This window comes from Octopus sinensis, linkage group LG30 (genome assembly GCF_006345805.1).
Source record: "Octopus sinensis linkage group LG30, ASM634580v1, whole genome shotgun sequence".
NCBI lineage: Eukaryota > Metazoa > Mollusca > Cephalopoda > Octopoda > Octopodidae > Octopus > Octopus sinensis.
Window position 1 is genome coordinate 595,133 of NC_043026.1, and position 21,990 is coordinate 617,122.

The 21,990-nt window shown below is 38.0% G+C and overlaps 2 protein-coding genes across 3 annotated transcripts in view; one reads left to right on the forward strand and one right to left on the reverse strand.

Annotated features, from left to right (window-relative positions):
- Positions 1-5,689, forward strand: part of LOC115226565 (zinc finger protein 239-like) — a 5,879-nt gene extending 190 nt beyond the window's left edge. Inside the window, exons 2-3 of one of the 2 annotated variants that reach the window (XM_036515341.1) lie at positions 3,724-4,308; positions 4,477-5,689. In XM_036515341.1, the coding sequence (XP_036371234.1) occupies positions 4,078-4,308; positions 4,477-5,067 (822 nt within the window). In that variant the 5' untranslated portion in view covers positions 3,724-4,077 and the 3' untranslated portion in view covers positions 5,068-5,689. Of the gene's footprint in view, positions 1-3,723 lie in introns of both variants that reach the window. The other variant, XM_029797568.2, reaches the window with a different exon arrangement.
- Positions 1-20,163, reverse strand: part of LOC118768484 (putative uncharacterized protein DDB_G0291812) — a 49,003-nt gene extending 28,840 nt beyond the window's left edge. Inside the window, exons 1-5 of the mRNA XM_036515101.1 lie at positions 19,595-20,163; positions 16,767-17,146; positions 14,815-14,993; positions 12,429-12,550; positions 1,774-1,785 (exon numbers count right to left, since the gene is read on the reverse strand). Coding sequence (XP_036370994.1) covers positions 1,774-1,785; positions 12,429-12,550; positions 14,815-14,993; positions 16,767-17,097 — 644 coding nt within the window. The 5' untranslated portion in view covers positions 17,098-17,146; positions 19,595-20,163. The remainder of the gene's footprint in view (positions 1-1,773; positions 1,786-12,428; positions 12,551-14,814; positions 14,994-16,766; positions 17,147-19,594) is intronic.
- Positions 20,164-21,990: the final 1,827 nt, after the last annotated feature.

Sequence of the window (21,990 nt, forward strand, 5' to 3'; positions counted from 1 at the left end):
TTTTTGACTTCTCGATTCTTTGTGTCTTTTCTATCTTTTATGAATTAGAGATGTTTAGGATTGGTGTGGGATTTGGCTGCTATTTCTAACTGTGAAAGAGTGTTGTCTATGATTGGTGCGAGATTTGGCGGTGCTACTTAAGAAGAGTGGACCCGATGCGCACCCTGCGCGCTAGTCCGTAGACGGATGCACGCACAAGTCAGAGGCACCCGCGATACAAAAAACCCTGGCGATCCTTCGGTATAAGTACCGGAAGTGGCTTTGTTTACATTTCTGAAGATAACAGAAACCCTTTTCTCCCACCCCTAGCACAAACCCTAACCCCCGATATAATATAAAAAAAAAACAACACTTTCTTGAAATGTATCAGGTACTTATACCGAAGTTACGCCAAAACCATCTATATGTATAAATATGGGTAAACTGTAAATCGGGTGGGGGTGTCCACTCTTATGTAGTACCGATTTGGTTGCTATTTCTAGCTGTGCAAAAGTAATGTCTATGATTTGTGCGGGATTTGGCTACTATTTCTAGCTATGGAAGCTACCTTCTACACTCCATCGTTGCACGGTTAGCTTGTTGTCTGTTTAAGTTTGAGAAATACTCTCAAATGCACTCCAATCACTGAAATGTCCATAAACCAATACTTTATCATAATTTATCGAATGCTCAGTTCTTGCACTGAAAATCGGTGGGGCAGAATGAGTAACTTCTTATTTCTCGTTATTTTCTCTCTACCCTGTTTGAAAAATTATTACATTGCAGATATTGTATCATTTTCTATTGCTTTTTTGGTGAAGGCAAAGAAGATGCACACCCGGTGTTTAGGGTTTAAGGGTGGAGATAAAGAATACGTACCCACCCGTTTTCGGCGTAACAAAAACCCTAACACTAACCCTAATCTTAACCCTAAACACTGGGTGTACGTATTCCTTATTTTCTCCTGGTTAGGGTTTAGAGTTAGGGTTACCCCGAAAACGAGTGACCAATTCCACCGCCATACGTTTGTAGCATTAATCACAAGAATGTATGGTAGAGGTCCCTACGTCATGGAAGAGAGAAAAGTACCTGGACATGGGGAGGGGAGTAAAGAGAAAGAAGCACAAAAGGGCAGAATCCTGCTTTACGCATCCCATATAACCTCTCATGGGCAATTTTTGGAAAACTTTTGCGAATTTGTGTTCCACACAGGGGAGATCATACGACTATGCAGAAACAAAAAGTTTTCTTGTATGATTTAAGGGATATTTAGCTGTTATTTTTAGCATAGCTTACGACCACCTCGTACTGTTCTCTTTCTTTAGTCTGACGTATTGATGTTTTTAAATATATTTTCCCCCATAAACACATTTAATGGTCTTTTGCTGGGATATAATACAAAAAAAATTTCGACTGTCCGTATCTTAAATTGTGATTTGGAAAAAGAGGCTGATAGAATAAGTACTAGGCTTACAAAGAATAAGTTCTGGGGTAAATTTGTTCGACTAAAAGTGGTGCTCCAGCATGGCTCCAGTCAGATGACTGAAACAAATGAAATAATATATATAGATAAGTTTTATCGTTTTAATTCATCTTTTATTTGCCTCTCAAACTCATGGTCTTGGGTTGTTCAGTCCCACTGTATGGTAACTTGGGCAAATGTCTTTATTTCTGACTGAAATCTTGTGAGTGAATTTAGTAAATGGAAACTTAACCCTTTAGTGTTCAGATTACTCTGTTAAATGTAATATTTTTTTTACTCAAATTGTTTTGAATTAATCATGCATTATCTTATAGCTTTGAGGTTTCAATGACATGATTGTTTAGTTTTAGAATGTCAATGTAGGTTAGGTGTGAGAAGCTAGATATGGCCAGTTTGAATATAAAACATGTAGAATATATTGGGCCAGATATGGCCGGTTTAAACACTAAAGGGTTAAAGAATCTCATCATATATATGTGTGTGTGTGTGTGTGTGTGTGTCACTTTGTGTGTCTTTGCATTCACATAATGTTATAGTTGTAAATGAGTGTCACTTATATGGACAGTGTCATTCTCTTCCAATCTTGTGTAAACATGTCCAGGAAAACAGTGATGATGATGACAATGACGACATTCTGCAAAAGAAGTCCATGCTGGGAGAAACCCCTCCATAAATGAAATATAATTAAGTCATCTCTATTATGATTTGAAAAGCCACTTTTCCATGCTTTCGTGGGTCAGACAGAATTCATAGAAGCAGAAGTTAGAGCTAGGTGTCCTTACTGTCACCAACCCTTGCTAGCTCCCAAGCAAGCTAGTATGTTCCCATGTCCAGACATTCTTCCATGGGAAATGGGAATCAATTGACATTTTGATGCTTGTTTACATCTATCATTAGAATGTCAGAACAAGAATACATTCACAGACACCTATGACAGTCTTCTCTCAGTTTTCATCTACCAAATCCACTCAGATGGCTTTGGTTTCACTGATGCTATAGTAGAAGACACTTGCTGACAGTGTTGCAGTGTGGGACTGAACCCCAAATCACACGGCTGGGAGTCAAATGTCTTGACCACTGCTTGGCAGGCCAGTTATATTTTTCATCAATTTTTCTTTTTGTTCTGTCATAAAAATTATAGGTCCTTTGAAAACAACTTGGTTTTTGATCATAGCTCTCTATGTGGTCACACAATCTATTAGAAATAACAGCACCTCTCCCTTGAATATCACCTTTCAGTCAAAAACATTGAAGACTGTATTGTTTGATGTAGTCCTTGATATACCATGCTAGAGTGAAAGAGAGGAAGATATTCACGGATGGAATATATTCAACCCTTTAGCATTTAAACTGGCCAGAGGCCATCCAGCTGTAAAAACCATGCCAAAATTGACCTCATCTGTGTTTGTGCCGTGTAAAAAGCACTCCGTCCACTCTTAGGAAACTGTGTCAAAACAGACACAGACACTTCTGCTTGGCCAGCTCCTGTCAAACCATCCAACCCATGCCAGTATGAAAGGTGGATGCTAAATGATGATGCTGATGTCTAGTCCAAATGTTTTACTTGTTTTATGTTCAAACCAGCCAGATTCAGGCTCTCACACCTTCCCTGAGCTGTTATTCTAAAAATAAACAGTTGCTATATTTATATCGAAGTGATTTTACTACTACTATTAATTTTTTTACTACAATCATTTCTTAAATATAGCCACGAAACATGTGTCGTTATTCTACCAATTATATGCTTTTTTTTTTGCAATTTACTTAATCATCGGTATATTATTGTTATTTTGATTTTAATACTTCTATTATATGTAATTTTCTAGATGGTGTAATTTGAAATATTGAAGCTACGAGATAGTGTGTGATTAATTCAAGACAATGTGAATAAAGAAAGCATCAAATTTGACGATTAATCTAAATACTCAGGGTTTAATCAAATTTTTGCTCAACTAGAGCTGTCTCAGGGCTAAACAGTGTCAAATTATATTTCAGTTGAGAAAATATTGTCATTGTCCATTATTCTGTTGTTTAATCTAAATATTGTTACACAATGTGAAGGTTTAGTTGTTGTTTGCAAATATGTAAGTTTCACACAAGATTCTGTGATGTAAATTATAATAAATTAAAAAGTTCAGTTGTTCAGGTAAATGTATATTTCTAAAGTTTATATCTATAGAAAATTTATAAATTTTCCACTGTTGAATCTCTTCTTTTATGTAGCATCTTTATCTTCCACTGATATTTCTTTGTTATTTCAGAATATGGAATGACATTGGCATAACTGAAGATCCATTCACAATATTTATCATCTTTTAAAGACTAAAGGAAAATGTTATACAGAGGAAATATATAAGACTCTCTCTAAATCTATGGTAAAATTCCTATAAAATATTTGCTCTGACCTGAGATTATTAGCAATATTTCTGAACATCTCTTACTGGAGTTTTTGAAGATGAGTTTGTAGGCAAATTAATCTTCAAAAAGCCTTAACAAAAAAGAGTTCTGAGAGAAAGGTAACAGTGGACAGAAATACAGCAGTGGAAGTATTTGTAAGAGTAAACTATAAGAACAAAAGCAGGAAAAATATATATGGTGGTTTGAGAAGGGAAATAATGGAAAAGAATGAGAAACTTGAGGAATTTATTTTACCAGAGAACATGATTAAAAAGAGAAAAAAATTATATGACTGTGACGTCTGTAATAAGACCTTCTCTCAGAAAAGAAATCTTACTATGCACAAATATATTCATACAGGAGAGAAGCCATATCACTGTGATATCTGTGGTATATCTTTTACTTCCAGTGGTAACCTAACTAGACACAAACGTACTCATACAGGAGAGATGCCGTATTGCTGTAATATCTGTGGTAAATCCTTTTCTCAAAACAGTAATCTATATGCTCACAAACGTATTCATACAGGAGAGATGCCCTACCATTGTGACATCTGTAATAAGTCCTTTTGTCAAAAAAGTAATCTATATACTCACAAACGTACTCATACAGGGGAGAAGCCATATTACTGTGATATCTGTGGTAAATCATTCTCTCAAAGTTGTAAAATAACTCCACACAAACGAATTCATACAGGAGAGAAACCATATCGTGTTCAAACCAAAGAGAAGCCCTATCATGTTCATACCAAAGAAAAGCCCTATCATTGTGATGTCTGTGGTAAATCATTTTCTCAGAGTAGTCAGTTAACAATACATATACGTATCCATACAGGAGAGAAGCCATATCAGTGTGATATCTGTGGTAAATCATTCTCGCAAAATAGTACCTTAATTTCACACAGATGTATTCATACAAAGGAGACGCCATATCACTGCGATATCTGTGGTAAATCATTCACTAAACGTAGTGCTTTAACTCCACACAAACGTATTCATACAGGAGAGAAACCATATAACTGTGATATCTGTGGCAAATCATTCTCTCAGAATGGAAACTTAGCTCAACACAAACTTTTTCATACAGGAGAAAAACCCTTTCACTGTGGCATTTGTGGTAAATCATTCTCTCAAAATAGCAGCTTAACGAAACACAAACGTATTCATACAGGGGAGGAACCACATTTCTATGATATGTTAACCTCTTAACATACACATTTAAAAAAAAATTCCATGTAAAAAATATATATTTTTTATTATTTATTTTGAATCTGTGTATAATGAAGAATAAGTACACAAATTATTTTGGGTCAATTATGATTTATTATGAAGTTAATGATAGTAAATGGGAATAACATCACAAACGAATTATTTCAGGTTAGAAATAAGTGGCATATACCTCAGAGTACAGTGAATGTATATTTTTGTTCAAATATATATTTACCAGACATCTCTGGATGAAAATATATGGGTCAGTATGTTAAGGGGTTAAATCATTCATTGAAAGGAGTAAATTATCTGCACACAAATCTGTTCATACAGAAACAAAAGAAAAAAAAGAAAAGTAGTTTGTGTTTTCTGTTTTTTAACTTCTTTTTCCTTTTGGATATTCCTGTGTTTTATGTAATGGAGATTCTGTCAATGAAAATAATGTATTTCCAAAAATTCCCTTTTTTTCTTTTTTATTTTGTCTTTTATCTCCTTTCAGCCAGTCCCCTCACTTCCATATCCTTTTCCTTTCTCATGGTGTAGCGACTGAAACTCCTTTTGCAGGAAAGCCTACACACGATTCTTTGTTGAATATCATTTCCCCAATTTACTGTATATTTATTCTTTATCAACTTTTAAATGCTTCAAACATTAAAAATATGTTAACAAGGCAGCAAGCTGGCAGAATCATTAGCACGCCGGGCAAAATGCTTAGTGGTATTTCGTCTGTCTTTAAGTTTGAGTTCAAATTGTTGAGTTTGAACGAGATGGCTGTGTGGTAAGTAGCTTGTTTACCAACCACATGGTTCCGGGTTCAGTCCCACTGCGTGGCACCTTGGGCAAGTGTCCTTTACTATGGCCTCTGGCTGACCAAAGCCTTGTGAGTGGATTCGGTAGACGGAAACTGAAAGAAGCCTGTCATATATATATATATATATATATATGTGTGTGTGTGTCTGTGTTTGTCCCCCTAGCACTGCTTGACAACCGATGTTGGTGTGTTTACGTCCCCGTCACTTAGCGGTTCGGCAAAAGAGACCGATAGAATAAGTACTGGGCTTACAAAGAATAAGTCCTGGGGTCGATTTGCTCGACTAAAGGCGGTGCTCCATCATGGCCGCAGTCAAATGACTGAAACAAGTAAAAGAGAGTAAAAGAGTATGTGACTGCTATATCCAACATTGTGTCTACATGCAAACCATCTCATGCAGTTCTTCATAATTTTATTTATTCAGGGGAGAACACTCTTTGTGTCCTCGTTTCATTCACCTCCCTTTATAAGTGTAACCTGGGCGAATTTTGCTAGTTTTGTCTCTTCAAACGTTATCCATTTATGTTTTGCCAAGCTGCACCACCACCACCACCACCGTCGACGTCGTCAGTGTTTTCCTCATCATCTGTTGGTTACAGTTCGAACTTGCGTTGGGTACACTGACCGATGTACCAAATATCCTGTTCAGTCATGGGAAACAACTTCAGGCACGGAGAAAACAGTTATGAAAGTCCCACTTCTTCTGTTCATGTTATTGTAATTAATTGTAAAGATTAAGAGTGGTTGGCGTTAGGAAGGGAATCCAGCCGTAGAAACATTGCCAGATCAGACTGGGCCTGGTGCAGCCTTCTGGCTTCCCAGACCCAGACCCAGTTGAACCATCCAACCCATGCCAGCATGGAAAGCGGGCATTAAACGATGATGATGATGGCAAGATAGCAGAATCATTAGCGTGTCGAACAAACTGCTAATAATCTTTTGGCTCTTACCGAGTTCAAATTCCGCTGAGAAGAACTTTGCTTTTTACTGGGCCAATATAATCAACTCGCCCCTCCCTTCAAAATCAATGGCTTTGGGCCAAAATTGAAAGTATCATTGCAATTAACTGTACTTTCGGTATCGAGTACGTATTCCCTATTGCTTGTATAAACAGGGCTATCATCATCATCATCGTTTAGCGTCCGCTTTCCATGCTAGCACGGGTTGGACGGTTCGACCAGGGATCTGGGAAGCCAGAAGGCTGCACCAGGCTCCAGTCTGATCTGGCAGTGTTTCTACAGCAGGATGCCCTTCCTAACGCCAACCACTCCGTGAGTGTAGTGGGTGCTTTTTACGTGCCACCTGCACAGGTGCCAGACGGGGCTGGCAACAGCCGCGTATGTGCATAAATGTATTTACGTACGGATGACAAGGGAGTTTTTGTTATCTTTGATCTCGTCCCAGCGTATTATTTGTAGATGATACTCAGGAAGGTGCCTGGTGGTTGTTACAGGACCACTTGCTAACAATCGTGTTTTAGCTTTCCTCAAAAATATGTAAAGGGTAACATCACTGACCTTTAGTGTTGTACATAATAGAGAGACGATGTGTGTGCCTTTCACATCTTTGTATACTTATCTCCTGCATTCTTATGATCTTTGACAGCTTTCATCTTCTCATCATTTATCTTTTATTTGTTTTAGTCATTGGACTGTGGCCATGCTGGAGCACCAGCTTGGAAACATGGTACATCGGCTTGTTTGTTTACTATATTTAAAATTTTTTGCTTTCTGGAACTTTTTCCTTTATAATAAAGAAAGTAATGAATACATATTAAAACGTAGAGTTTGGCTGTGTGGTAAGTAGCTCACGTACGAACCACATGGTTCAGGGTTCAGTCCCACTGCGTGGCAACTATGGCAAGTGTCTTCTACTATAACCTCAGGCCGACCAAAGCCTTGTGAGTGGATTTGGTAGATGGAAACTGAAAGAAGCCTGTCGTATGTATGTATATAACAACGAAATAGAACTAAAAACAAGTGTGTATATAAATATTTTTTATTTAATAGCCAGAAGTTACAATGTGACTCAGTGTTTCGTGCATTGACACTTATCAAACTTACCAAACGGGTTTCAAATTGTGTGAGTGGATGAGGTGTTTACATTTACAGGGAGACCAACTAAAATGATGAATTTCATCATCACCGGGTTGTTCTAGAAGTAATTAGAAACAAAAACCTTAATAGTCACGTGTATCATATTGTTTTCAAATGTGTTTGCCTGTTGAGCAGATCAATAAATGAATAAATAAATAAAGTAAAATCAATTATGCAAAGAGAAAGTTAAGGCGTATATGAATATATAGACACATACATAAGCAGGATTATCATATTGAAGGTGTCCCAGGATCGAGCAAATTGATTTTAAAAATCACAAAAATTCATGTTTCTTACTTAATAATGGTGTTAAAACATGTAGATTTATATATCTTATGGCAAATATCAAATATCTCCTGCAATGCTCTCTGAATGTATCCTTTAAATTCAGCCAAACTACTGCTCCATCCAGAAGGTGGAGGTTGAGAGAGTGAGTGAGCAAAATTGGGGAGAAAAACTTGTGGACAGATAAGCAAGAGCCAATAGGAATGAAAATAAATTATTAAGAAGTAAAAAAAAAATAGGCGTCGGAGGGGCGATGCATATCCTGCGCCCAGATAATTTTTTTCGCAAATTATATTGTGGATTACAATGCGTTGATTACCCATGCTTTTTAATTAAACTCAACATTTTTTTCCTAGTATCTCAATCATAGGTATTTATTCTCAGGTGTAATTAAGAAATCAACTCGTAAATAAATGAAATCTTTGAATCCATCACTGTACACGTACATACATACCCGCACACCCACATGTATGTATTTATGTATGTATGTACACACACGTGTCTCGCGCATAGGTACTCCGTGTAGTCGAGGGTCGATTCATATGTAAAAGAAAGTGAACAAAATGAAATACTTAAAGAAAATATTGCATAGAATTTGAGAGTTTTTTTCACCATTATAGGTATTTATACTCCAGTGAAATTAAGAAATCAACTCTAAATAAACGAATCCCTCGAATCCATAACTGTACACACACACACAGTAGCATATCTATGTATGTATTTATGTATATTTTGAAGATAATGAATCCAAATTTTCATCATTTCGAGCCACTCATCCAATGAGTATTTCTGCCACATTTGGCGAAAGTCCGTTCAGTCGTTTTCCAGTTATTTTGCTAACACACAGACGAACAGACCAGTGATTACAATACCATGCTTTCACTTGCGCACGCAGGGTAACAATTATAAAGATTATAAAATTATAGGCAAAATTAAAAATTTATATATTTTAACAGGTATTAAAATGTTTTGTTTATCAACATAAATAAAAATGAGTTTCTAAAAAGATGTCCGATTTCACCGAAATAGATAATTCTGGGACACTGTACGTGCGCGTGCACTCACACACAATATGCATACATACAGATGCACATATACATACGCAAACACAATGATGCAGACGTAGTTGTGTGGTTAAGAAGCTTGCTTTGCAACCATGTGCTTTCGGGTTCAATCCTACTGTGCAGCACCCTGGACAAGAGTTTTCTACTTATAGTCCCGGGTTTTATCATAAAAGTAATTATTTGCGAGTGAATTTGGTTGACAGAAGCCGTGTGGTCACGTCGTCTAAAACAGATCTTTTGATTGGTTAGTTAAGGTTTTAGGCGGATGAAGATGGCCATGGAATCAGCTGTTTCAAAACCTGCAAAATAATAAAAGTAACGACAATAACAACAGCAACAACACTAACAACAGCAACAACACTAACAGCAAGATTAACAAGACGAATATCAGTAATAGCAAATGCAACTTTGGGAATTTCTCCCAGAACTACGTTAACAGTACACGTATCTGTGGAGTACTCAGCCACTTGCATGTTAATTTCACGAGCAGACTGTTCCATTGTTCGGATCAACTGGAACGCTCCTCGTCGTGACCGACGGAGTATCATCAGACAGGATTACAACCACCTAGTTCCGGGTTATACACACACATATACAGATAGATAGATGTATATATCTATGTGCGTATGTCTTAGTTTTTTTCCCACCCCCACCGCTTTATAACCGGTGCTTGTGTGTTTACGTCACAATAAATTAACATTTCGGCAAAAGTGAGCGATAGCATAAGTACAAGCCTTTGAGAAACCCGTCGATTTGTCCCCTTAAAACACATCATGGTGGTGCCCCTGCATAGCCGCGGCCAAATAACTGAAACAAGTAAAAGATAAAAGATATTTACACTGCACTTCGATTAGTTAAGACCTATGTTCATCATATTATGTGGAGAAAATCCCTAGAGAAGGACATCATGCTCGGAATGGTCAGTGGCAAGAGAGGAAGAGGCCGACCAAGAACCCGCTGGCTTGACACCATCAAGAGTGATACCGGAATGGTCATAGCCAATCTGAAAGAAGCGGCCCAGGATAGAACTGACTGGAGGACACTGATCCATTGAGTAACCGAGAATCGACTTCGACTGAGCGGATAGATAGATACATATATATATATGTGCTCGGAATGGTCAGTGGCAAGAGAGGAAGAGGCCGACCAAGAACCCGCTGGCTTGACACCATCAAGAGTGATACTGGAATGGACATAGCCAATCTGAAAGAAGTGGCCCAGGATAGAACTGACTGGAGGACACTGATCCAACGAGTGACCGGGAGTCGACTTCGACTGAGTGGATAGATAGATAGCTAGATAGATAGATGTTCATCAGTTGTCTTATTCTTACTTGTGTTAGTTTTTGTCGCTTCTCATATACGAAGAAGAAAATCTAGGAGGATCAGTCAATTATGATTTTATTCAACACATCCCTCTCTCAGACTCACGAACCAATGGCAGCAGTCCTTCACTTCTTCTAAGCCCTGTAAAAGAACTCGGAAGCTTTGATCTCTAGCCAGGTTTTTTGCGATGCCTTTACAGCTTGAAACATTTCAGCACCACCCCGGCTCGTACGAAATTTTCCATACCTACTCATGTTTAATATTGTACCACATGAGTATTTTTTTGTGAAGTACTGTGAGACATAGGCTTTACTGTGAAGGTATCATAACAACGAAACATGTCTTGAGTTGCTTCCCATGTTTGCCATGCCATTATATTTGGACTTTTAGTACTTACTGCATTAACGGGGGGGGGGGGAGTTAAAACTGATGGTGAAATACTTACCGTCATACCATGTGACTTTCGTACTTCTATTTGAGTAAATTAATAAAGGATAATGTGGAAATATTTCCCATGTGCAATAATACTTTTGAAGAACAGCCAACCAGCCGGTGTCTCCCTCACAACCTCCATGGTAAGCTGATATATAGAAATTACGTCTGTTACTGTAAAGGAAGAAAACAAAAGAAGTTGTTGTGGTTTTGGTTTTGCTGTTGTTGTCGTTGTCAGATCTTGTAATTTAAAAGTTTGTCTGTGGCGCAGGAGTGGCTGTGTGGTAAGTAGCTTGTTTACCAACCACATAGTTCCGGGTTCAGTCCCACTGCGTGGCACCTTGGGCAAGTGTCTTCTGCTATCGCCTCGGGCTGACCAAAGCCTTGTGAGTGGATTTGGTAGACGGAAACTGAAAAGAAACCCGTTGTATATATGTATGTATATATATATATATATATATATATATATATATATATGCATCTGTGTTTGATCCCCTAGCATTGCTTGACAACCGATGCTGGTGTGTTTATGTCCCCGTTACTTAGCGGTTCGGCAAAAGAGACCGATAGAATAAGTACTGGGCTTACAAAAAGAATAAGTCCCGGGGTCGAGTTGCTCGATTAAAGGCGTTGCTCCAGCATGGCTGCAGTCAAATGACTGAAACAAGTAAAAGAGTAAAGAGTAACTACGTAATTGTGAAGTTTCCAAGTTCGAACCGACACTGCTCGCTGATACATTAGACAGATAGGCAGATAAACACTGTACAGATAAGAAGAAGCAGAAGAGGAAAGAGAATCATACAAATGTTGTCAGACATGTTCATAAGTAAATGGATCTCGGTCTGTTTCGAAGATGACTGAGTATTCACTTGCTTGATTCCTGTGAAATTACTGCCCAACGAATTAGTAGCATGCAATTGAAACCACAAATTTATAATCACCAGCTGGACATCCTGACCACTAGAACTAGCGATTTCATTGCTGGACACATTTGTGTATGTATGTATATGAATACGTATGTGTGTGTGCTTGTGTGCGCTTAGTTGTTGGTAGTTTATTCGCGAACGAAATTCGATGAATTCGTTGACATACTATAATATAATACAAGGAAGTTAAACCTCAGACTTTGCAGGTAGACATTAATTAATAAAATTAATTCCGCCATTAAACTGGTAATATTTATTGCAACGATAGAAATATAGGCGAAGTGTATGTAGTTGATTATATAGACACTGTACTTCACGGGTACTTTATTTATAGACCCCAGCAGGATAACAAAAAATAAACAGTGATAAAAATTACTTACAACGCTCCTCTAATTGAGAAGTAATTGTGAGAGTGGTCAAATAGATCGGACCAAGGAGAACTTATCAACTTTTCAGGAGAGAACCAGCTTTCAAGGGTTGTATTTCGTCCATCAAACACCATATCAACTACAGCTGTTTGGTTTTTATAAATCACTAGTTTCACCTAAAGAAAAGCTTGAATTATTATTATTATTATTATTGAGTGAGAGAGTAGTGCATGCCATCAAAGTGACACTGGAGTAAAATATACAAAGCCCAGTATACCCATCATGACTACCCGTCTGATAAGGGTACACCAGGCACATGCATCACAACCATGTGTGTGCAACATGGTGATCTCATATCAAAACAAACAGCACATGACCTTGCAGGTGGGGCCCAGTTAGAATTTTCTTCAGGTCGAGTAGCCCATCCCACTCAAAAGGTCCCTGAATAAGGGTTGTTTAAGGATGTTGAACAAAACACCCATGTTTCCAAAGGTGAATTATTCAAGCCCCAAAGAATCCCTCTCAACACATGGCTATGATGCTCCCCCACTACTTCTGCTCGTGATCAGAGATGCACATATCATCAGCCACCAAGGGACATGCTCAACTGGTTAAGGTCAAACAACTGACAAGCATATCTGTGGTATTGAGCAGAATATTTACTGTAGCCCATCTTTTATACCAAGACAAAACAATGTACATGATAACACTTCCAATCAGTTAAGATGAGAAGCCATGAGAGCCACTGCCTTGTACTGCATCAGGGCATTTATTATTATTATTATTATTATTATTATGGATGCCTTCGAAAAGCAGTCAAACAAAAGTATTCAATCAAATTTTCTCTGTAGATTATTGAGGTTTCTGTTACAAAGTAACACACTGAAGTTTAAACAAAAGATTTTACCACCAGACAAAGGGTTGCGCCCTGGGTACCCCCATGGTAGCTAATTTCGCTAACATCTTCATGACGAAATTCGCAACGCGGTTACTGATGACATTCAAATCTCTTCATGGTCATGAACCAATACTCTGGTTACGGTTCATTGTTGACATGTTTTTTTGTCTGGGAAGGATCACAGGATAGCTTAATGGACTTCTTGAATCTCTGTGACTGTTATGCTAAAAACTATGGCTTTCAACCCAACATAAAATTTACGTCTAGTTTTCCAAAAACTAGCATTGAATCTTTGGACACAAATGTGAAGTTTTCTGGAGGCAGAATTGTGAGTTATTTTGCAAACTCATGTCGTCCCACATTTATTTCCACTGCCGCCCCAATCTTCCACATCATATTATTCAGTCAAATCCAAAATCCCAACTTTCGAGGATAAAACAGATTTGTACTGACATAGGGGATTACTGGAAATATGCAAATGCTTTTGTACATCATTATTTTAGACGTGGTTACAGTGAATCACGATTGAAGGAAATAGCAAATGAAATAGCTAAGATTAGCAAACATAGTCAAACCTTCACGCATAAGTTTAGCAAACACAATATAATAGATAACAGAATTCTTTTAGTGATTATCTGGCGCCAAAATTTCGCTGGCATTTCAAAAGTGTTGCATAAAAGTTACCAGCATGTGGCGATAAAATATCCTCGTTTCAAACAGATATTTCCGCAGCCTCCTATTGTAGCCTTTGGACGGAATAAGAATATAAGAGAAATATTGACCTCTATTTTTGACTCCAAGATAGTGAACATTGGAGTATCTGCACGCTGAACATTGAAAAACTGCTGCAAGAGAGGTACTTACATTGAAATATTTTAGGTATTTTTCCTAATTTCTATATCCTTGCCCTTCCGTGTTCTTCTTTGGCAATGGAATATTAAAAATAACATTATGCTATAGGCGTAAAACAAAGATGTACTAAGGATGATCTAGCAGTGCTTTGGACTCTACTCACCTGAAGACGTGCATAAATTCAGCTATTTTTTAATCATATTTATGCAATAGTGTGTACAATGTATGCATTCAGCAATTACGTGCTGAAAATGATGAGCAGAAACAATTGTAGTGATTAGTGATTAGTAATAAAAGCTGTTCATTCCATCTTTATATGTATTAACGTTTATTGAAACCACACATATATATCATTATGTGTCTGTCTGTCTGTCTGTCTGTCTGTCTGTCTGTCTGTCTGTATGTATGTATGTATGTATGTGTGTGTGCAAGATAGCGCAAATATATTATGAACGTTTTTAGATCGCGGTGCCAATAAACTTGTGAACATAATAGTTTATAGCAATCAGTACTTCTTAATGTGCCCTGACGTTCTGAGTTTTAATACAGTCAAGGTATACTTTGTCTTTTAAAAATCAATAAAATAAGTAATCTAATAGATTCTCACCTCTCATAAAATGGATGACATTATGCCAACTTAATTCTATGTTTGTGTAAATGAATGTGCATAAAAATCGTTCCTGCACGTACCTCCTCGATGGAAAGATCGCTCCAGAAGTCGAGAATAGGATTTCGGAAGAAGTTAGGACAAAAGTTATCGATGCATTTCTCTACTTTCCAGGTTGAAGGATTTCCTATATTCATAAATGAATTATAGACTAATGAACCAGCTCCCATTGATAGGAAATATGCTTTGACCCATTTTCTTTCTGAAATAATAATAATAAAAATAATAATAATAATAATAATTATAATACTTGGTATAAAAGATGGGCTACAGCAAATATTCTGCTCAATACCACAGATTTGCTTGTCAGTTGTTTGACCTTAACCAGTTGAGCATGTCCCTTAGTGGCTGACGATATGTGCATCTCTGATCATGAGCAGAAGTAGTGGGGGAGCATCATAGCCATGTGTTGAGAGGGATTCTTTGGGGTTTGAATAATTCACCTCTGGAAACATGGGTGGTTCTTTCAACATCCTTAAACAACCCTTATTCAGGGACCTTTTGAGCGGGATGGGCTACTCAATCTGAAGAAAATTCTAACTGGGCCCCACCTGCAAGGTCATGTGCTGTTTATCTTGATATGAGATCACCATGTCGCGCACATATGGTTGTGATGCATGTGCCTGGTGTACCTTTATCAGACGGGTAGTCATGATGGGTATATTGGGCTTCATATATTTTACCCCAGTGTCACTTTGATGGCATACACTGCTCTCTCACTCAATAATAATAATAATTACTCAAGATCAATGCCTACCTACAAGGAACTACCAGGCCAACATATTAAAGAACGGCAGTAGCCGAACATGTCGTGTATGTCAACAATAAAATGAAACCATTGATCGTGTTGTCTCCAAGTGCAGTCTTCTTGCGCCTACAAAGTTTCTCAACAGACATGATAGAGCTACACAATATATTCACTGGGTAATTTGCAAAAACCTGGACTTGCCCCATGATAAAAAGTGATGGGAACACAAACCACCTCCAGAAATGACAAGATCTCACTCCTCTAGAACTTCACCATTCAAACTGACAGAAAGATAGATGTAATTAGGCCAGACATCATATTGAAAGACTTCAGACAAAGAACATGCCTTCTCATTGATATGACTGTCCCAATCGATATAAACGTATCTGTCAAGACCTACCAAAAACTGAGCAAATATAAAGATCTTGAAATAGAAATCAGCAAAATGTGGAAGCTGAAGACTAAAACAATACCTGTTGTCATAGGTGCCCTGGGAATGATAGCGAAAGGGACTGATTGCTACCTAACTCAGATACCAGGAAACCCCAAAATGGCAGAAATTCAAAAGATAGTGCTCATGGGAACTGCTCATATCCTACGCAAAATACTTTCTATGTAATCTCAAATTTTAAAACAAACATAATTTTCGTATGGTTTTTTAGACATTCACTAAGTACAACACTATGTACAAAACCAAAACTATGGCACCCTAGGCATAACACCAACATGAACTCCCAACTTGTTGTCTCTTGAGGTCTCTGGGTGAGTCTTGGAGCCAATTTGTACAAATGTAAAGCAAAAGTCAAACATATAATAATAATAATAATAATAAGGATGATGATGATGATGATGATGATGATGATGGTGGTGGTGGTGGTGGTGATGATGATGATGATTTCATTTATATGCCTCAAGGGCAAAGGATCACTTCTGAGTATGATTTTAAAATGCACCCGGTTGTGAAGTTAAGACAAGTAGATGTCAGAGACATTGAAAGCAAAGGCAAAGAGGTGCAACAGCAACAACAACAACAGCAACAAAAACAAGATCAACAGCAGCACAAACAATAATATTGATTTTACATTTTGGCACAAGGCCAGCAATTCCGACGGTAGAGGTGTAAGTAGATTACATTGGCCTCAGTCTTCACTTGGTACATTTATCCAACTGCAGAAACTAAAAAAAAAAAAGCAATACCAACAGTAATAATTGAAAAGATTCACTTACTTCTATAGAAGGAAGACTCGTTGGTGTCATTCGTGCTGACGACTGTCATTATATTTTTCGGTGAGTAATTCTTACAAACATGGCTGACTTCGTTGTAAGTAAAGAATTCCGATTGGCTCTGTAGAGCATAGAAGGCACATTCCAGTAGACTTTGTCTATAATAGAATCGTTGCACTGTATTTGTCTGAAGGTAACCAAAAGAATAGCCAGGAGGCAAAGGTTTGTAGTAAGCTTCATCAAATTCTTGATCCTGGGTAACAGTCAGAATTGTTGTAAGGGTTAACAGCAGCACTGTTGTCACAACCGGACGGGTGAAAGGAAACAGGGACATTCTTGGCTCTAAGATTACGAGAGGGAGACAGAGGGTGGAAAGGAATGGCCTGAAAGAGAGAAAGAAAGTGGATGGGAGAGATTGGAAGAGATTCGGCAAAAAAGACAAAGTGAAATTTATTATATAGGGAGAGAACGGGGAACAGAAAGACAGAGAGAGAGAGAGAGAGAGAAGAAAAGAGTTAGAGAATAACAGAGAGATATCCTGAAAAAGAAGAGAGAGAGAGATGAAATGAGAAGATGGAAAATGTTTGCGAGAGGAAGGATATTTGGAAAAGAAAATGAAACATGAATAAATTACAGTTTAGAAGAGAACATCTTAATTAAATTATAGTGATTGGTTAAGACACAGGTCTTAGATATGAGTTTTAAACTGTTTCCAATAGTGGGCCGTGGTTGGAGATAGCGTGGGATTTGATGAGTTTGGAATCACTGGTTAGCTAGCGTTGTTCCAAGGTCTACTGTGACCCGGAGTTGACTTATTTGTCAAGGACCTAATTAAGAGTCAGTTTGTAATTCGATTGATGTGTTGGCGATTATTAGCCTTGTGGTGGTGTTGGCGGGGCAACTCATCGAAGTGAAGGAAAAGCCTGATTCCAAACTTCCGCTAACTTGCCAAAATACCCAACCATGGGTAAGTGTTCAGGTGCAAATACTGAGGAAAAATCGGGAATCAGAGACGCTGAGGCAGTTTCACACTGTCTACAACCTGAAAAACCTCGCAAATCCTGCGACGACGCTGATAATAAATTGTAGGGTTCCGTTCTATTTCTGTGGGTCAATTAGTGGCATTGAAATAAGGGACACACTATATGGGCAGCCACCTGTCCTCCTTACCAAACGGCCCTGGCTTGGGACATATCGAACACTCTGCACTAGAAAGATAGAACCGGACAACACACCGGAGAGTAAGAACATAACAATACAAACAACATAGAGACAGCCTACAAATGCAGCTTACGTGGCAGAGACTGCCATTTGCGCAGAGGATTGTTCAGACGCAGGCGACCCGATAGGGCGGGAAGTTACGGCCTTCATCCATGGTCATTAATGAGGGACTGAGGTGCAGGCTCAGCTGTTGGGTTAAGAGGCTTGCGGTGCAACCATGTAGTTTCGGGTTCAGTCTTCTTACTATTGTAGCAAGCCTTTAAATACTTCGTCAGTGAATTCAGTAGACGGAGATTGTGTGGAAGCCCGTTGTATCCTTGTATGCGGTGTATGTGGTTGTAACTTTGTCTTCTCGTTGGAACAATAGCAAGGCTTATGAATGCAGCTCTATAGTTTCTCACACTCAGCCAACTGTAATTCAAATAATCGATTATGAGATGTTAACATCTTTTAGTTGTCTTTTTTTAAAATTTAAAGTGGAAGGGTTGCTGAGTAAAGCCAAGCACATCGAGGTAAGGGGCGATCTATTGGTAATTAGAACAGCCAATCAGTTGATTTAAACGTAAGGAGCCATCACGATAATGCCTTGAAGATAGTTGTTCTCCGCCCGAAGTAAGGAAAGCCGCTACCCCGATATCTTCAAGGAAACCAAGCACTATCTATCTATCTATCTATCTATCTATCTATCTATCTATCTATCTATCTATCTATCTATCTATCTATCTATCTATCTATCTGTCTGTCTGTCTGTCTGTCTCCCTGTCTGTCTATCTATCTATCTATCTATCTATCTATCTGTCTGTCTGTCTGTCTCCCTGTCTGTCTATCTATCTATCTATCTATCTATCTATCTATCTATCTATCTATCTATCTATCTGTCTGTCTGTCTGTCTCCCTGTCTGTCTATCTATCTATCTATCTATCTATCTATCTATCTATCTATCTATCTATCTATCTATCTATCTATCTATCTATCTATCTATCTATCTGTTTGTCTGTCTATCTATCTATCTATCTATCTATCTATCTATCTATCTATCTATCTATCTATCTGTTTGTCTGTCTGTCTATCTATCTATCTATCTATCTATCTATCTATCTATCTATCTATCTATCTGTCTGTCTGTCTGTTTCTCTCTCTCTCCCTTCCCCCTCTCTCCCCCCTCTCTCTCTATATATATGCATATATAAAATCACACACACACACATTTATGCTTATATATGTATCTATGTGAGTATGTGTGTGTGTGCGTGTGGGATGGGTGTTTGTGTGTGTTTGTGTGTAAAGACAGGTTAGTCGCAGCTGGAATATTCGGCCATAAGTTTCCTCGATTAGTTATGACCAATTACTAAACAACTGTAACAGAAAAAAAAAAGGTTGATGTAGCCACAAATACATTGTCTTAATGTGAGATGGCCACATTTGGATTACTTTAAGTCATAGCTCTATTGGGTAAGAGTTGATCTGGTGTTTGAAGATCACCACAAACTCTTGGTCACTTCACAACGCACACACACAAACTAGAACATCTTAATTCCTACAGCCCCTAATCATAATATATAGTCACACAGACAAAACGGAATGCGATAGAAAAAAATTAAACACTTACTTTCACTGAGGTTGAGGGCCGCCCCTACACTCTTTGGGTGGTTATGTGAGGAGCTGATGACAGGATTGTTCACTAATGCCACAACTTGACTTTGCTGTTCCTCCTGTCTTCCACTGTCAATATTTTCCTCTATTAACCACAGCAGAGTCTACATATGTTAGGACACTTTATAAGCACCTGTACTGTCCACGGCTCTCGGTCCTGTGTTCCTTTATCAGTATTACTTACAGACTCATGTGTATTCACCAATGACCAAAGCCCATTGACTGCCCACTGCTTTCTGTAGCATCCCATCAGATAAAGCTTGTTTACTTGTATGTCAGTATTTCTCCACTGAAGTGAAAACACAAAAGCTTTTCAAAACGCCTCGTTTGCTCGTTATGTTGGAGAAAGTCCTTGAATTAAGAGAGACATGCGCTTCACAAAAGATATAGAAAATACAGCTGAGTAGATACTGAAGGAGTTCTGATGTTAGTAACGTCGTTGCTGCGCTTTTTGTGATGCTGGCTTTATAGTATTAATGCCAGGTGACTGGATCTTTTGATGCTGGTGTGTCTGTAGGCGGAGATGTAAAAAAGCTGGACGTTTCGTGTCGCGACACACCCAAGCCATCCATTATAGATTTTCATTTAAATCAATCAATAAAGATGATGCAACGAGAACATAAATCCGAACCAATACAAAATCAATTTTAACAATTAATTTTTGACATGTTTAAATATTTTTTTCCCAGCATTTTATGAAAAACTAGCAGAAATACCTGGCCAATGCTCGGGATTCAGATACGACAATGTTTTTGATACTTAGTAAATTTTCTATGTTAGAAATAGTGTTAACACCAAATCGTAACAAAACTGGTCACTTATTGTAACAAAATTATAACAATAACAAAAAAATATTGTCGCAAATTGTAACAAAATTTATCGCCGGTAAGTGCTGAAGACCAAGGAGTAACGGTTTGAGACGAAGTCCAGAGAAGGGTTTTAATGCGTTTTTAGATGGTGTAACTATCATGGGTGAATAGCCCCGAAAAGGGCTTCTTGTGGTTCCCACAGCGGTAACAATTTGATATGAAACCCTTAAAAGGGTTGTAATGCATTTCAATACTTATTCTTTGATTGCTATGAAGGAAAGAAGTCCTTCAGTAGAGTTATGCGCTTCAATAAACACACAGAACATAGGGCTGAGCAGTGATTGGATCGTTCCGATGTCGATTAATGTCGTTGCTGTGGTGTTTTGTGATGGTGACATTTTAGTATTATTACCTGTCGATGGAGTGGATGTGTTTGTGTAAGTGGTGGAGATATAAAAGCTGAACAGGTAATGTGGCTATACCCTAGATTTCCAATGTAGAAAGGCCTTGAAACCCGGCAACGTAGATGAGGCAACGGCGACACGTCCATACTTCTGCACCGAACACAATCAATTTTTATCATTGTTGGTTGGCTTTGAAAGATAACTTTATTCATTTCATGTGAAATAAACATGCAAACCTTTTAAGGGAACGCTTGCAGATTCACACACACACACACACACACACACACACACACACACACACACACACACACACACACACACACACACACACACACGCACGCACACACACATACACACACAAGTATAAATAGGTGTCGTGATGCAAACAGGAAAAATAGTACACAAAATATTGAATATTTGTATTTGTTTATCAATACTTATCAGAAGCAAAACAGTTGCTGAATGGCTGAGAGTTTCGTGAGTTGGCACTTATCAAACTAGATACAGGTCGAAGAGCTGTGGCTTTATTCAGCAGGTGAAAATTCTATTTCCCTCTCAATTATTCTAGATCGAATTTTAAAACCATAATGTCGAGGAATTGATTCATATTTTTCAAACAATTTTCCCGTACAATTTGGCAATATACATAAGTAAATAAATGTATAAACAAATAAGAAAGAAAGAAAGAAAGAAACCTTGTATATGTGTGTGTGTGTGTGTGTGTGTGTGTGTGTGCATACTAAAATATGTATGCGTGCGCGTCCGTGTGTGTATGTATGTGCGTGTATATGCATGTACACCTATATGCTTATATTTCTAATTTACATATACTATCTCATATATGTGTGTGTGAATTTTTGTGGTTCTGCGTGTGCGTGTGAGAAGGTTTCCCTCTTCCTTTATATCTTTATATATTTTCTTACTGAATTCCGATCTATATATATGTGTGACCTCGTGTGTACCGTTGGCGATTTTTTTCCCCTCTGTCTTCCCTTCTCTGGATTTTTCCTTCTATGTTTCCGACGAAGAGCTCCGCTTGAAACGTTAAACCCTCCTTCTTCCCTTCTTTCCTGAGCGTCCAATAATACTATATTTGTTCCACGTCCTCGCGTTGCTGTGTTTTTTTGTGTTTTCTTGTT